Source organism: Phascolarctos cinereus, unplaced genomic scaffold (assembly GCF_003287225.1).
Source record: "Phascolarctos cinereus isolate Bilbo 61053 unplaced genomic scaffold, phaCin_HiC Scaffold_4;HRSCAF=312, whole genome shotgun sequence".
In the NCBI taxonomy this organism is placed as follows: domain Eukaryota; kingdom Metazoa; phylum Chordata; class Mammalia; order Diprotodontia; family Phascolarctidae; genus Phascolarctos; species Phascolarctos cinereus.
This window is the reverse complement of record NW_027555847.1, coordinates 169,807,488-169,825,219: the sequence shown is the minus strand read 5'-3', so window position 1 is coordinate 169,825,219 and position 17,732 is coordinate 169,807,488. Positions and strand designations below refer to the sequence as shown.

The 17,732-nt window shown below is 36.5% G+C and overlaps 1 protein-coding gene across 4 annotated transcripts in view; it reads right to left on the bottom strand.

Annotated features, from left to right (window-relative positions):
* Positions 1-17,732, bottom strand: part of CLEC16A (C-type lectin domain containing 16A) — a 219,587-nt gene that overhangs the window by 127,978 nt on the left and 73,877 nt on the right. For all 4 annotated transcript variants that reach the window (XM_020972509.2, XM_020972508.2, XM_020972507.2 and 1 more), the window contains exons 13-17: positions 15,887-16,009; positions 13,431-13,540; positions 13,063-13,107; positions 8,836-8,886; positions 4,422-4,550 (exon numbers count right to left, since the gene is read on the bottom strand). In XM_020972509.2, coding sequence (XP_020828168.1) covers positions 4,422-4,550; positions 8,836-8,886; positions 13,063-13,107; positions 13,431-13,540; positions 15,887-16,009 — 458 coding nt within the window. The remainder of the gene's footprint in view (positions 1-4,421; positions 4,551-8,835; positions 8,887-13,062; positions 13,108-13,430; positions 13,541-15,886; positions 16,010-17,732) is intronic.

Sequence of the window (17,732 nt, the reverse complement as noted above, 5' to 3'; positions counted from 1 at the left end):
CTAGGTCAAAAGTTATGGTCATTTTCAACTCTTTATTTGCATAATCCCAAATTGTTTTTCAAAATGGTTGTACTAATTTTCAGGCCTACCAACGATGAATTCATGTGCTTATCTTTCCATAATCTCTCCAACATTAACTACTCCCACTTTTTCTTATCTTTGCCAATTTGCTGGGTATGAGGTAAAATCTAAGCATTTTTTAAAATTGCATTTCTCTTGTTAATAGTGATTTGGAGCATTTTTTCACATACTGGTTAATAATTTGCAATTCTAGAGGGCATTTAGGTGGCGCACTAGATAGAGCACTGGCCCTGAAGTCAGGAGGACCTGAGTTCAAATGTGGCCTCAGACCAAACACTTGACACTAGCTGTGTGACCCTGGGCAAGTCACTTAACCCCAACTGCCTAAAATAATAATAATAATAATAACAATTTGCAATTCTTATTTTGAGAATTGTTCATATTCTTGAATCAATTTATCTGCAACAAGGGATTTTCAAGTATTTCTGAAAAAAGAACATAGACATTTTTCATGAAATACTTGTAACACATGAGTACTTGAGAAGGGCATACAAACACAGAAGAAGTAGGGAAAATGGGTGTCAGATGAGCTTTGGTCTTCTCTGAACCAGAGAAAATAGGGCTGAACAAAAACACACATGGACATACATCAAGTATGTATGTGCACAGGCATGTATACACACAGTTAAGATGGAAGATAGTACCAGCAAAGAATAGTTTCAAGGAGAACCAACTTCCAGATGCTGAAAGGGGGAATTAAAAAGAAAAAAAAAAAGAACTGGAAGCCAAGGGAATGACTATCAACTGAGGAACGGCTAAACAAAATGTGGTACATAGTGTTATTTCACCATAAGAAATTATAAAAAAAGATAATTCCAAAGAATCCTGGGGAATAAGAATTAATGCAGTGAAGTGAACAAAAGGAGAATAATTTATACAATGATATTGCTAAAAAACAAAAAAACAACTCTGAAAGACTTAAGAACTCTGGTCAAAGTCTCTAATAGGCCTATGAGGAAGCACTTAGCCACTACCTGACAGAAAGGTGATGGATTCAAAGAACAGAAAGACACATACATTTGTGAACCATAGTAACTGTGTGGATTTGTTTTGTTTGATTATATCTGTTTGTTAACAGGGTTTTCCCTCCATGTTTTTAATTAGGCAGAACAAGGGGATAGAGAGGTTTAGCAATGCTAATATAAAAAAAAAAGGATCACTGCAACATTTTTTAAAATGTAAAGAAGAGAACAGGAGAAAGTTCAGAAGGAAGCACAGATGAAGAGGATAGTCTTGAAAGTAACATGTGGGGACGGTTAGGTGGTGCAGTGGATAGAGCACTGGCCCTGGAGTCAGGAGGATCTGAGTTCAAGTCTGACCTTAGACATTTGACACTTACTAGCTGTGTGACCTGGGCAAGTCACTTAACCCTAACTGCCAAGCAAAAGAAGAAAGAAAGAAAGAAAGAAAGAAAGAAAGAAAGAAAGAAAGAAAGAAAGAAAGAAAGAAAGAAGGAAGGAAGGAAAGTAACATGTAGAAATTATTATACGCTTTTTTTTTAAGAGCAAGGGGTATGAAACGGAGACTAAGTTTCATTTTTGTGTTCTGTTGTATATATGGAAATGATATTGTTTTGGTGTTCAAGTTCAGAATAAAAAACAAAATTTTAAAAAATCAATTCTGCCTATCCACAACCAAAATCACCCCACTGCATTTCACTTAAGAGTCCTTCCTGCTGTGAGAACAGATTGTGACCTTTAAATATTTTGTAGTTCTCCCAAATGGTGATGTAAAGGAACCCCAAAGCTTATGGTAACTCTCCTGGCACTTGACATAAGAGCACTGCTAAGAATCAATAATTTACTGGGCATTCTATTCTCAGAAAGAAAGCTGTGAGGATACAAAAGAAAACAGAAAGCATGGATCTTTGAGGAACTTATAAATGACTACAACTCTCAAGTTAGGGGAACTGCTGATCTAATGGTATACTTTAGAACACCACAACAGGTGGCACTTAGATATTAGGTAACTCCAATGTCTAGTTTCCCGAATATCCAGAAAATCCCATCCTTTTCTCCTCCTCATGCCCTCCAATACTACGGATGCCTCTTCATTCCCCCATGGGTCCTGATACAAAAATCTACCCAACAAAAACAATCACTTCTTTTCACAAAATAGTCAAACACACTGTGATCATTTAGTAAATGGCCATGATAAAGATGAGCTATCAGACTCTTAAAGCTATTTTAATATGCTGCTTTTTGAATGAATGAACGAAAAAGCACCTGTTAAACATTTACTGTATGTCAAACACTGTGCTACGTGCTTGAAATATAAAATCAATTCCCCTGGCTCACATTCTTATTAGGGGAAATACATAAAGAAGAGTTTCACTGCAGTGCAGAGAGCAAAGCTGTATGGTCCTTAGGGTGCATCAGCAAATCAGATGATAATGCCAGGGGTCCTCCAGGATATAGTATCAGGACAAATGGGAAAGCCTTGTAGGATGGAAGGTGCAGTGTCAAGGCACAGAAGAATGTCCAATATCTTACCAGAAGGACTGTCGTAGTGTGAAAGGCTATGTCTGCTCTGGGTGGGCACACTGAAGGGGCCTGGCCCTTGACCCCTGGGTAGGGAGAAGGAGGTATTGGCAGGAATATGGAGGAGAAAGGGTCCAATTAGGCCTGCTCCACCTGAGTCCACCAGTAAAAGATCTTATTAAACAAAGGATGTCTGGGCAAATGTTGAGGAGAAACTTGTTAAGTATAAACTAAAATGAGGTTTCAAAGAGTTTAACTCAGAGTAGCATTCCTGAACGCCTATGATTTCCTGAAACTTTCTGGTCCAAACCAGGTGATTCTACTACACAAGGTAACTTTTTGTAAAGGTAATAATATTTTCCTATTACTTCCCTGTCTGCTGGATGTTAAGGCTGGGGAGAAACAACAAAGTTTAAAGTTAACCCCTCTAATTTCAATAAAATGTTCAATGAGTAAAATAAGAAAAATCAATAAGTTACTGAAATGCTACCTTAGATCAGAAGCAGTCATTCAATGCCAAATGGATTCTGTTTCACCTAAACTGATGTCCGATTGAAATGAAATAAACTCTACCAGGTAATTTTTTATACACTGCAGACCTCTAAAGGGCTCATTCAAAGTACATCAAAGAGACATGTACACAGGCAGAAGTTCTCAAAAGGGCTGGATCCTGTGTTGAGATCTGTAGGTTTGGTTAGACAATAGTGAAAGTAGATACAGTAAGAAAAATGTTTTTAATGTTACTTCCACATTTTACAGAAGTAATAGATAACAGAATTATAGGAATAGAGAAAAAGAGAAAATACTTTACATGATGAGAAAGAAACAATGAGGATAGCAACAGCTTTTTTTTGTTGAATACTTAGGAAATGACTATTACCTTTTAGAAAACAATAAGTAAACCATCAATGGCTCTATGGTTATATATATGGCTTAAGTTAAAAGAAACATGCACCCTGATAATAGGTGCTTACTTCAGTGAATTTCTCTAAAACATCCATTAATATTAATTGCCTCCATGGAATGACTTTCTAGGAAAAGATTTGAGTGCTTTCTAAGAAAAGAAACCATGATCTTACAGAGTAAGATAAAATACCGTGAACAGTGCAGAGACAGTTTCCTAAACTAAATGCTTTAGAATATGCGCTGATAAGAAAAGAACACTTTACAGAGTGTTCTAGGAATTCATCTACTTTCTTACACATTTTCTCCCACAGACAAACATGAATCACAATGACATATGATTGTGCTTAAACCAAGACAAAATAGATTTCTTACCAACAAATCATCAAGGAGTATGGAGTTCATTTGTACTTTGACACTGGGTATTCAACTACCTCTTATTTCCCACAATGCTCAGTTCTCTGTGCTTTATTTTAGATTGCCCAGGTCAACTCCTCTTTTAATTAATACTCAGTGCCAAAGGAAACGAATTCAGATCTGAATGTATAAACAATTTAATTATTCTACAGAAAGCTTAGATTGCCTGACAGGTAATTTGTGGTTTCTTCTCACAGTGTCACAACAAATGTTAGGGAAGAGGAGGGAACAAGCATTTTTAAAGGACCTACTATGTGCGTATCATCCGATACTCACAACAACCCTATGAGTTAGGTGCTGTTATGATCTCCATTTTACAACTGAAGAAACTGAAGCAGATGGCAGTTAAGTGACTTGCCTAGGGTCACACAATTAGCAAGTGTCTGAGGTTGGATTTGAACTCAGCTCTTCCTGAGGCACAGTACTCTGTCCACAGCTGCCTAGAGTACATATTTTCCTGTGACCAAGTACTTTTCACCTCATACTCAAAAGCTACTCTGTGTAACTGAATTTTGGGGAGAAAAATTAAAGCATACTCACTCTACGGGTTCTTTCCACATCACCACACGGCAATCGCTTGACAAAGTCAATCCCAGTTAAAGGTGTTCCAGTTGGAGGTAGCAAGATAGAGGCATCCATCATTAAATATTCCACATTCATAGGCTTAATCTATTAATAAGAGATTCAAGTTAAACATGGAAGCAGGAGACTGACTGGTAGATTATGCAGATCTTACTCCATTAAATAATACAAATTAAATGTCTCCAGTTAAACCAAAATTCAATAAATATGATGCCTTGATCCAACTCAGTAAAGACTACGCTACTGAAAAAAAAGTTCCTCATGCTAAATTCAACTGCAAAGAAAATTTACTGGCTACATGCCATCTCCCTACACAAACACATTAAATCTTACCCTCAGCATTCCCCATTATGACAGTCAGAAAAAAGTTCCGTCTTTTCCAGAAACTTACCTTTTCCCCTGCCATGGCTCCCCCATGACATTCTCCTAACCTAAACTGCCCTCTTCTTTCTTTCTATCCAAACCTTACCTAACTGTCAAGGTCCTCCTCAAGCCCTATCTTCTCCATGAAGCCTCTGACAACAATTTGAACCCATCCAGGCCTTGCTTTTCTCTAAATCCTTATTGCATTTAGCACCATACAATTAGTGTTTAATTGCTCTGTGTGTGTGCTACCCAAATAGACTCTAGATTATTTAAGGATAGGTGCTGTTTTATTAAAAAAAAAATTGCAGCAACACAATTTATTCAGCATCATTAGGAGCCTAAGGGATTCCACATAAGCAAATGTTTTTAATGGAAATTTATATAAAATATATTGCACATTCCCTTCCTTCTTTTAATCAAATGTTACAAAGCATAATTCAACCTTTGATGACTTGGGGTAATCATTCTGAAAACTATTACCACACTGTGCAGTAATACACACTTCTGCTTGTAATTTTTTCCTTGAATCTTCCCTAAAAGTCAGAATTTCAGCTATCCCGTTTTCTACTGTCACTAACTGCCTCTAGAAACTACCTTGTCCTGCCTTTCCTATACCCTCTTCATTCCACTCTAGTCTAATTAGCCATGGGCTGCAAAATTAGATAAGCAAGCTCATCAAGAGTATACAGCAAACAAGAGTTCCTCATTTTAAACAACAAAGTTCTGAGTGAGGGGTCTACAGTAAAATACTTGGTTTAGTGTTGGGGCTTTGGGACAATTATTTTGGAACTATGTGATGTAGTGGGTACAGTGCTGGGCTCAGAGTCAGGAAGCCATCTTAGTTCAAATACAATCTCATCTCCTTCCCAGCTGTGTGACCCCAGGCAAGTCACTTAACCTCTGTCTGCCTCACTTTTCTCAATTCTGTAATGGGGACAATAATACCACCTCCCTCCGAGGGCTGTTGTGAGGATAAAATGAGATAATATTTGTAAGATATTTAGCATGGTGCTTACTCCATCCCTCCCCTCTCAAACTCAGAAATTTTTTTAAAATTTCCCTGGTGAGGCTTTCTTCTGAGGTTCAAAATTACCATAAGGCCGACTACTGAAAAAACTGTGGGCATGGTCAGATTAAAAATTTCAATTTGAAACACATTTGATTAAGTGCTTTTACTACAGTTTGTAAAGCATTGTGCTATACAAGGGGATACAAAGATAAAGTTCTTGTCTTCAAGAAGCTTACAATCTAATAGAAGTCAGGTACAACATCTATATAAATATAACAGGTAGAACGTGATAAAAGGAAGGGAGAAATTCAAACAAAATGTCGTAAGAAAATCTGAGAATGAAGAGATCACTTTCAGTTAAAGGGACAGCTTCATGGAGAAGTGGGAATCTGAAGTGGGTATTTCATTATAAGGATTATAATAGGTGCGTATGTGGTTGGAGAACTTTCCACACATGCGGGTTATTATCTGGAGTATCCAGGATGATTCAGGTCCAGCTGTAGAGTTTGTGTTCTGTCAAACAGGCAATGAGAAACTGCTGCAGTTGTTTTGTTTCGAATCAGAAGAGTGACAATCAAACTCATGCATTATACTCAGATGACCCTGTGACCTCAGTGATGTGATGTGGGTTTTCACTCCAACAATGCTGACCATAACCTATTTTTAGATGTTCACTGATCTTGTCAGTAATTCTTATTTAGGTCCTCTGTTAAGTTTCCCCGTATGTTAGAGACCTTCCTCAAATTCTTTTGACATTACAAGGATACCAATGGTACCCACTGGTTGTCCTATTTTGAGTTCTCATCATGATAAAGAAGGGACCCTGGTTGTCAAAGGTTATGCCAGAAGAATAAAAGCTCTGGCAGGTTTTACCAAAATAAAAAGGCTTTGAGTAGTCTTAATATAAGACTATTTCTGCTTTCCAAAGACCAACCTAGCCAAGAACTTAGGAAAAGCTCATCACCAGTAGGCTGGGCATTCAGTGATGAATTCTCTAGTTACAGCAACCCAGGAAATAGAGATAGAAAATAGCTCAAATTAGGAGGCTCAATTTGGAGACTGTGTAACATAAAATGGATTGGAGGTGAGATATTGGAGGCATAGAATCAGTTCAGAGATTATAATAATATTTTAGAAGAGAAAGAAATAAAGGCTTGATTTAGGGTCAGAAATGGTGGCAGAGTGAGCAGAGAAAGGACAGATGCAAGAGATACTTTGGTAGTAGAATTCTTAGAACCTGCCAAATGACTAGGGTGGGGAAGAGGTAAGATCATTCCAAAGTGACCCCAAAATTTTGAGCCAGGTGATGGGAAGAAATAACATCAACAGAAACAGGGAAGTTAGGAGAGAAGACAAATTCAGTTTGATCATGAGTTTGAGGTGTTGGCAGGAAATTCAGGTGGATATGTCTAGCACACAGATGAAAATGTAGGACTGGAGCTCGGGGAAGTCATAAGGACTGGACATACAGATTTGGAAGTCTTCTTTTTAAAGGCTATATCTCCACTGTATTCCCCAAAGTACTTATCACTAACCTGAGCAAACAGTAGGTACTCAATAAATACCTGATTGACTGTAGGAAAGACTGAAGCCTATTGTAATGCACCTAAGACAATCTGTAATTATAGTAACACGTAAGTCTTCATCAGAAGAATAAGCCTCAAGTTTTCAAAAAGGTTGGTAGAATTTTATTAGAGAAGAGACTGTCATAAAGTAAGACAAAATGGCAAATAACCACTAAATATACTTCACTTTGATTAATGGCCAGGATATAACAGTAAAATTCCTCTAAGGGATTAGAAGGAACAGGGAGCTGACAGTGACCATCAATGAAAACTGTGAGCAGAAATACACAAACATATACATCTTTATTAAGATGACATGGAACGAGTTGTTGCATCTTCAGAGTAGCTCATAGAAAGCATTTTAGAAAATAAGTTATGCTAATTTACATTTTCTTAAAATAGCTCTATGAAAATGTGTGAGGCAGTACTCAAAACTGCTATAGAGGGGTATTGTGAATAATGATGTGACAATAACACTGATGCCTACAAATACACCATCAATACAGTTGGTGAGGTGGAGTGTTTTTGGAACCTAAAGGGACTACTCTGAAGAACCAGACAAGACAACAATGCAAAGCAACAGGTTCTTTACTTAGCATGTTTAAGTTAAAAAAGAAGGCTATGGGACTTAATGGGAACACCCAAGGGGATAAGGAAGGTGGGCCATGAATTTGGAAGAAAAGGGGATGGGTTAGAGTAAGTAGTTTGAGAAGGGTGCACCTAGAATCTGGACAGTGTCTTGAGGGGTCAAGCAAGAGAAAGAAATCCATGATGGTCTACACCCTCCCCCTTATTCATCTCCCTCCCCTACCTCCAAGGTCCTGGCATATTACATTTTTTCTCTTATCCCTCCAAGTACCAGGGAAGGTCAGAAATGTTGAAGAGGGGCAGATTTTTTTCTAGGGAGGGTGGGGTTTTTCTCGGGTGTTTTCCACCTTTAACGTAACAGGCTAAGTGGTGTCACTTGTACCAATCAGTGAAGTTTCAAGCTAGATAAAAGTTTCTAGCATACAAGGTTTCAAGAATAGCAGATAAGGGAGGGAGTGTCAAGAAGCAGAAGGACATGTATCCAGAGGTAAGATAGTTAGTCCCAAGAACCACCATACTCCTAGAACGTTTAGAAAAAAAATGCATTTATTTACCATGAGCATTTCTGACAGTCCTACTTGCAAAAACCTCCTCTCAGTAATAAGATATAATCTACCACATCAGCAGCACCAAGAACAAATGGTAAGGAGGTAAATTAAATTTCCTATAGAGTTACAAAAAGAGAACTAAATTCCTCTACTAATCTTTAGCACTCTGTAAGAAAGTACAATTTAAGCAAAGTTCTCTTTTTGTTACACAACTGCTAAACTTTAAAGGAAATCAGCCAGTATTCTAATATATGTGCATTTCTTCATACAGTTGGTTACTTTGACTAGTCACTTACTGTCATGCTCCTATATTCATCTTCAAACATATCCAAAAAAATTTCTTCTCCCTTAGAAGAAAAAGGGCAAGATTATTCATTTTTTTCCATAAACAAGAAAAGTATTATAAACCCCAGTTCATGGCTGTTAAGCCATCTGTTTTTCATTACCTAGTTCTCGTAAATCATCAGGAACTAAAACACACACACACACAGACACACACACACACACATCTACATATACACATGTATATATAATAAAATGATATATGAAATCTCACATTTCACCAGTCAACAATTTTTAGAACCCTTAAAGCAAAACTAAAAGAGAAATAAGGTATAGAGTAATTTATGTTAATTATTCTAAGGTGACAGGACCGTACTATCTTTTTATGTGATTTTAGGTTGGTGCGAGAAGAGTGGAAAAGGAAGAGAAAACAGTTTTAAATCCTTTCTTTTGTGTAAGTGGTTAGTATAAAAATAAATACTACAAATAATTCCAATAAAGTTAATATTCAAACATTTTCAAAAGACGCTGATTCTAAACTCTGCCAAACCAAACATAGTAAACTCCTGTTTATTCATAATGGCCGTGGAATGGGATATTTTGGTTAGCTGAGAGTTACTATTTGACCATATATGGTTTACCAATCTTTAAAGAATTCTAATACAATACTAAAATGGTAAACATTATTTTAGATCTCGCTTAGATCTAAATCTTTCTTAAGATGATTCAGAAGTCACTTTATAATTCTGTAATTTTTCAAGGTCATCATTCTGAATAGGAATTCCCACACTGCTAGACTAACTACAGAAGGGTTAGAAGATGGTGCTGAATATGCTCTGATAGAAATATATTGTCTTTATTACCTTTTGAAAAAAAATTTAAGAAGTTGAATGAGACCTCAGAGGCCATCTAATGCAACAAAAATTCTCTGTTCAAACTATATAGTGAGTGGTCATTCATTCTTTGCTTGAAAAGCTCTAATGAAGGACAATTTATTTACTTCCCCAGGCAGCACATTCCACTTTTGGATGACTATAATTGTTGGTAATTTCCCTGATATCAAGCCTAAAGATGTCTCTTAACAACTTCCAATCATCACTCCTAGTTCTGTCTGATGGGGTTAAACTGAACAAGAGCAATCCCTTTTCCCTTTAATACCTGCAAGTAGTTACGCTGCCCCTATGTTTTCTCTTTTGGAGGCTAAACATACCAGCTCCTTCAACCAATCTCCTCAATTTCCAATTCTTTGCCACCACAAAAAGAGCTACTATAAGTAATTTTGTACTTATAGGTCCTTTTCCTTTTTTTTTTTAAATCTCTCTGGGATACAGAACCAGTAGTGGCATTGCAGGGTCAAAGGTATGTAGAGTTTTATGGCCCTTTGGACACAGTTTCAAATTGCTCTCCAGAGTGGTTGGATCAGTCACAATTCTACCAACAGTGCTTTAGTGTCCCAGTTTTTCTGCATCGCCTCCAACTTGTCACTTTTGTTTTCTACCATATTAGCCAATCTGATACGTGTGAGGTGGTATCTCAGAGTTATTTAATTGCATTTTTCTAATCAAGTGATTTAGAGCATTTTTCATATGATTATAAATAGCTTTGATTTCTTTGTCTGAAAACTGCCTATTCATAACCTTTCCTCATTTACCAATTGGGGAATAACTTGTATCCTTACAAGTTCCCTATATATTTGAGAAATGGGGTCTTTATCAGAAAAACTTTTTATAAAAATTTATTCACCGTCATGATTACTGCATATTTCCCTCCATGTTATTTTTCCCATTAACCCTTCCCTCTGTCTCTCCTTTCACCCTGTCTTTCCTCCAAGAGTCTTCCTTCTGACCACCACCTCTCCCAATCTTTCCTCCCTTCTATCAGCCCCACCCCATTCCTTTTTTACCCCCTTTCCCTCCTACTTCCCTGTAGGGTAAGATAGATTTCTATACAACAACTGAGTGTGCATGTCATTCCCTCTTTGAGCCAATTCCAATGAGAGTAAGGTCCAAGTGTTGTCCGTCACTCCACCCTGCCACCCATTTCCCCCTCCACTGTAAAAGCTCTTTCAACTCTCTTTTACGTGAGACAATTTACCTCATTCTACCTCTCCCTTCCCCCTTCTCCAAATGGATACCTTTCTCACCCCTTAATTTTGTTGCTTTAGATGTCATCCCATCATAGCCATCCATCTTTCTCACCACTTAATTTTATTTTTTTAGATATTATTCCATCAGAGTCAATTCCTACCCATAACCTCTGTCTATGTATATTCCTTCTAACTACCCTAATAATGATAAAGTTCTTAAGAGTGACAAGTATCATTTTCCTATATAGGAACGTAAACAGTTTGACCTTATTAAATCCCTTATGATTTCTCTTTCCTATTTACCTTTTTATGCTTCTCTTGAGTCTTGTATTTGAAAGTCAGATTTTCTATTCAGGTATGGTCTTTTCACCAGGAATGCTTGAAAGTCTTCCATTTCATTAAATATTCATTTTTTCTCCCTGAAGGATTATGTTCGGTTTTGACGGGTAGGTGATTCTTGGTTGTAATCTTAGCTCCTTTGCCCTCCAGAATATCATATTCCAAGCCCTCCAATCCTTTAAATGTGGTATCTGCTAAATCTTGTGTTATCCTGACTGTGGCTCCATGATATTTGAATTCTTTCTGGCTGCACCTTGAAATATTTTCTCCTTAACCTGTGAGCTCTGGAATTTGACTATAATATTCCTGGTAGTTTTCATTTTGGGATCTCTTTTAGGAAGTGATTGGTGGATTCTTTCATTTTCTATTTTACCCTCTGGTTCTAGAATATCAGGGTAGTTTTCCTTGATGATTTCTTGAAGGATGATGTCTAGGATCCTTTTCTGATCATAGCTTTCAGGTAGTCCAACAATTCTTAAATTATTTCTCCTCAATCTAGTTTTCAGGTCAGTTGCTTTTCCAAAGAGATATTTCACATTTTCTCCTATTTTTTCATTCTTGTGATGTTGCTTTATTGTTTTTTGATTCCTCATGAATTCATTAGTTTCCACTTGCCCAATTCTAATTTTTAAGGAATTATTTTCTTTAGTGAGCTTTTATATCTCCTTGTCCATTTGGCTAACTCTGCTTTTTAAGAAGTTGGTTTTTTTCAGTGGATTTTTGTGCCTCTTTTACCATTTGGCCTATTCTGTTTTTCAAGGTGTTATTTTTTTCAGTTTTATGGTTTTTTCCTTTTTTTGGTACCTCTTTTACCAAGCCATTGACTCTTCATGATTTTCTTGCATCACTCTCATTTCTTTTCCCAATTTTTCCTCTAACGCTCTTATTTGTGTTTTCAAATCCTTTTTGAGCTTTTCTAGGAACTCTTTTTGGGCCGGAGACTAATTCACTTTTTTCTTTGAGGCTTGGATGTAGCAATTTGACTTTGTTGTCTTTTTCTGAGTTTATGTTTTGATCTTCCCTGTCACTGTATTAACTTTCTATGGTCAGGTCCTTTGTTGTTGTTGCCGTTCATTTTTCTATCCATTTCTTGACTTTTAACTTTATATTAAAGTTGGGCTTTGCTCCTGGGGGGTGAAGGACGCACTGTCCCAACCTTCAGGTTTTTCAGGTTGCCATTTTCAGACCTAGCTCTAGGGGGAAGTCTTTAAGTTTTCAGTTCTTCAAAGGTAGTATGCTCTAAGGAGAGGTGTGTTCACTGCTCTCTTAGCCTGGGCTCTGGTCTGTGAATGGCTGCTTTTCCACCCTGGAACTGTGACCATGGTTCCTGCTCCCCTGTAGCCACAGGTGTGCTGGTGCCCCTTCTTGCCCTGGGACTGTGACTCAGAACTGAGTATGTGCAATACAGCAGAATCCTGAACTCCATGACAGCAAAGAGTCTTCTGTAATCTCCTTCTGACCAATTGTCTGGCCCCACCCTCCTTTACCATCAGTAGGCTGAGAGCTCCAGAAACTGCTATCATTAATTCAGTTGCCCCCAACACCTGCAGCTTGCTTGTCAAGGCTTGGCCTGTGTTCCACTTTCACCCCAGTGACACAGACCTTTCCTGTCCACCTTCTAAATTGTCTTAGACTAGAAAATTGTTTTACTCCATCCTTTTGCGGGTTCAGCAGTTCCCTGTCTTACCCCACCATCTTGGCCCTGCCCCTTCTGGATCATTCTTCATACTCTTTTTACTTAAAAATCTATTGCATAAGTTTAAATGTTTGAGGAATCAATAGAGTGTTATATATTTACTTATATGTACGTATTTACCTTATAAAAATGCCTCACAAGGTGAACACTTTCCTCTCTTGCACCCTATTAAAGAGAGAAAAAACAAAGAAGAATCAAATCTTACATGGGAAAAAGTTCAGAAAACTGAATTAAAAAATCTTAAGATAAACACTAGAATCAAATAGTTGCTGAAAAAATACTAGTATCTAATTAAAAATGAGATTTTCTTAAAGTATATTTTAGATTCAAGAAAGAATCTATATTTCCTGAGAAGGAATTTGAGATCCTGCTTTTCGCTTATCCACTGAATTATCCAATCCTTTATCCACTCCATTATTCACTGAATGAGGTGGGTTACAATGTTGGTTGGAAAGCTCATGCCTCTATAGGAGAAGATGGGTCCTTACCTCAAGGCAGGCAAGGTGAACATCCTTTATAATGCTGCCGCTGTTTGTCATGACTTGCTGCTTTAGTAACAAGCAGCTAAGTTCCAAAGTAGCCAGTCTGATTTTTCCATCTACAGAAAACAAAGGATAACTTAGTAAATAGCTTCAAAGCCTTAGCTCATTTGAATAGAAGATCATTTCTTTTTCTACTAATATTCCACAAAAATCTTAGTTGTTCGACAGACTTTTAAAAAATCATCCAAGTTACCAGAATCCAATGGAACGAGAGGGCAAACCCTAAATGCCTATAAGTGTCTTATAATACAGAAAAAAACAGTTAGGAGTCAGTCATAAAAATCACAGAATTCTGTAGGTGTAAGAGACTTCAGAAATAAACTAGTTTATCTTTCTTATTTTCACAGATGAAGAAACTGAAGTTCAGAGAAGCAGTGACTTGTCCAGGGTCAAGGAAATAAGTTAACGACAAAGCCAAGATCAAGGTCAAAACACTGCTCCCAACACTGCTCTCTTGTTACTGATCCACTCTGCCTCAATGAGTGTTGCCACATAGCTGCCCATTGTGCTGAACTCATCCAGAGAGGTCTCAAAAGAGAAAGAATATTTTCTTACTGCAGTACATCTACAACTGGACTACTAAGCAAGAAGAAAGGGCAAGTCTGATGTAATGTGCCCTTGGGGGAGCCAACAAACTGAGCTTCCTGGCAATAGTTCAATTGCTCTTATTTACAAGGTAACTTTCTTCTGACAAAATTTTTTCCAACAACCATGCTCTTGGGATTCATGATCTTTCAATTTTAATTTCTCTTCTGAATAGTGCACATCAGTGGTATCAAACTCAAATACAAAGGATCTTTGTAGGCTGCATACTGACTTAGAAAACCACAAATTAATATTATATATGCTGCATTATATTTTTATTTATTTTGTTAAACATTTCCCAATTACAATTTGATACCTCTATTATACACTGTAGCACAGCACAAGTCATAATGTATATTTAAAACACACAACTATTTTACAAGAGAATTTTGGAGACTCTACAACTATAATTGGTTAGAGGTAAACAGTTATTCAGTACCTCGACTTGGTTTAAAATATTATCAAGTCTTTTATTCCTTATTTCATGCCACTTGTCTTCTTTTCTATGGATAATCATTATCTTAAGAATCATTCCTTACTAGTTTCTACTAGTTCTTTCTTCCCACACAATACAAAGTGGAACTAGTAATGTCAGTCCATTCTGACACTAAAGAAGCAAATTCCTGAGCCCTAGGTCTTCTCATCAGATTTTGCTTGAAACTTTTCTCACAGTAGCCTAAATTCCTGAATTAGCCTCTCTCTGCTGATGGCTCACAGTCTTCCACTTGTTCATTCCACACGTATTCACTGAGCGCTTAATATATGCAAAGTATTGGGAGGGGAATAAAATAAAGAGTAACATAAATGAGGCTATGTTTCTTTTCCCTTTAGTTTCCTCTAACCATCCATTGTGTAATGATATCAATTATTCCTACTTACAATGGTTTTAGAGTAAACTTATCCTCTGGCTTCTTATCTTAGCCTGAGTTTCCCCCAAGTTTTCTGTTCTCTATTCTCTTTTACTGTAAAAGTTCCAAACTTCACTCTAGGTGTTTTTCCAGCTATGACATACAATTTCTTGCACTGGATTACCATAACCCCATTTGTGGGGATAATGGCCTATAATTCACATACTTCATTTGTAGTTATTTAATTCCTCTGAACCAAACCACACATGACTTTTGTGAAGCATTTTGGTGTTTTAAAAACAACAACAAGAATTCGCCACTGAATACTTATCCCTTTCAATGGAAGTTAAAATAAAATTTATAATAGTAAGGAAAAAAAGCCCATCACCAATAAACACACAGTTATATTTTCCCAGCTCACGGTGACAGCAGTAGACAAAATCCATTGAAAATACTGGGAGCATTTCACTAAATAACTGTGATTATACCTAACATTTATAATATTTTACAATTTACAAAGTGCTTCCACATTCATTCCCTCATCTGACCTTCACAACTTTCTAAAAAGCAGTTTCCATCAGATAAAGGGAGGAAGAGTAATTTGGATATCCCAGATTAGGCAACTGAGGATTAGAAAGGTTAAGTGACTTGTCCAAGGTTTACAAGCTAGTAAATGTAAAGGCCAGGACAGGAACACAAGTCATCTGCCTCCTAGGCCAGTGCTCCTTCCATTAAACCACACCACTTCTTTTTTTGAGGGTGCACCTTATATTTTCTCAGATGTTTTATTTTACAGATGAACAAAATGAGGCAGAATGAGAAAATATTATTTGCTTAGGCGAACAACAGAAAAGTTAGGACTAGGAAAAAAATGACTTTAAATCCCTGCCCTTGTTTCAATGCTGCCTGACAGTAAGGCTGACAAATGCATTTCAGGAATTACTAGTGTTTCATTTAACATACACTTACCAATCTGAGCAGCATAGTTCATTATCCTAATGAGTCTTTCGGCAAGCAAGTGGTTATAGGAGGTCTTCTCAACTTCAGTCTGCACTGGAAGCTGAATTCTATCTAACTTCTCTGGATCAATTCCTAAAATGAAAATAAAGTGACAACAATACAAGACATGGAAAAAGACGTTTTTATCAGAAAATCTGCTCACTTAAGAAAGAGAAACCAATAGATACAAAGCAAACAATATTGTAACTAAAATTTTCACCATTCATCGTAGATACCCTCTCACAAATGATCATACTTCATTATTAGAAATACACAATGAATTTTTTATGTGAATTTCAGTCAAAATGGAATTTGGAGGGCAGGGAGAAAGCACATACAATGAAAAACCAACAACACTAAAAATTCATTGTTTTGTGCCAATGAAACACTTAGGTAAATAGCTATTTAAATCTTAAAACTGGAGGGGGGAACGATACTACAAAAGGGAGGGAAAGGAGAAATGTCACTGCTTGGAACATTTGAAATATTGTCCTTTTAGAACTGGATGTTTCCTAAGAAACTTGACAAAAGAGCTAAAAATTGCATAGAACAGCTTATTGTCTGGATTCTAAGTAAATGCAACACACATACTGACATAATAAACCATAACAATATATCTTATTTTATTGAATTTCTTCCAACAGTGAATTTAAGTTGTTAAATAATTCCAAGGAGATGACATTTTTGACACATACCTTCCAAATACATTTAATAACTCCTGTCATATACAACAATAAAAATCCATTCCTCAAAAACTGTATTTCAATGAAAATTTATCTTGTTTAGAATACATCCTTTTTTTCATGCTAAATATGATTACGCATACTACAATGGAAAAATACTGATGTTGTATCCTGGTTGTATTTTATTCATTTGGAAAAAAAACAACAAAAACCTAAAAAATAATTTTGATTGCAATTTTTATTGTTTCTTAGAGATTTCAGCAACATTATACTCTTTCTCTTTGAAACAGTAATTCTTGAAAAAGAAAAAAAGCAAAATAGCATCTTATTCCTAAATTCATCACCTAACGTTATGGTCCTTTAATCAAACATATGACTTTAAAGAAGAGGTCACACAGAATATGGGTTGTTGGTTTTCCTGAGAATTCGGTGACAGGTCATAAAACACACTGAAAGACACAAATTTAGGTATTTCCATTTACTTGTACACGTTCAATATTTTTCTTTCCTTCCTCCATTTTTTTTGGACACAAATAAAGAACATATAGAGAAGGTTTCTTATCACAGGGAGAGAACACTTTAATTTCAGTGGTTATTCTGACCTTCCTGAAATTGATACCGCTACCTTCTGTAATGAAGGGTACCAACCTCAAAGACAGATAAAATCTAAAAATGAAGGAGCAGGAAGAGGAAAACAGAAATATTAATTCAAAAGTTGTGACCACTATAGCTGACTGCTTGGCATTTTATATTTGTCTTCTTGTTTTATGATACCATTTGGAAAAAATTTACAGATCTTCATCAAATTTCACAGACTTCTAAAGGGTATCAAGTTATTTCCAAAAGTTGAATCATAGTTCAGTATAGTATCCTAAAAGAAAATAGTGGTTGATAAAACTCTCAAACAACATCTTGTGTAATTTTCAATAATTTAAGTGAAATTTGGTCCACAGGTGTATGGCAAATGCTGAATTGGAGCCACAGTTCTCAAACGCCAAAAGGCTGTAAATACTGTTTGCATTTAAATGAAAAGGAAGACATTTTATTTGGTGCTAAATCTCTCATACTTGCAAAAAAAAAGTTTAAAATGTATTTTGGAAAATGTAACTGGAAAGGCTTTTAGATAGATAAAA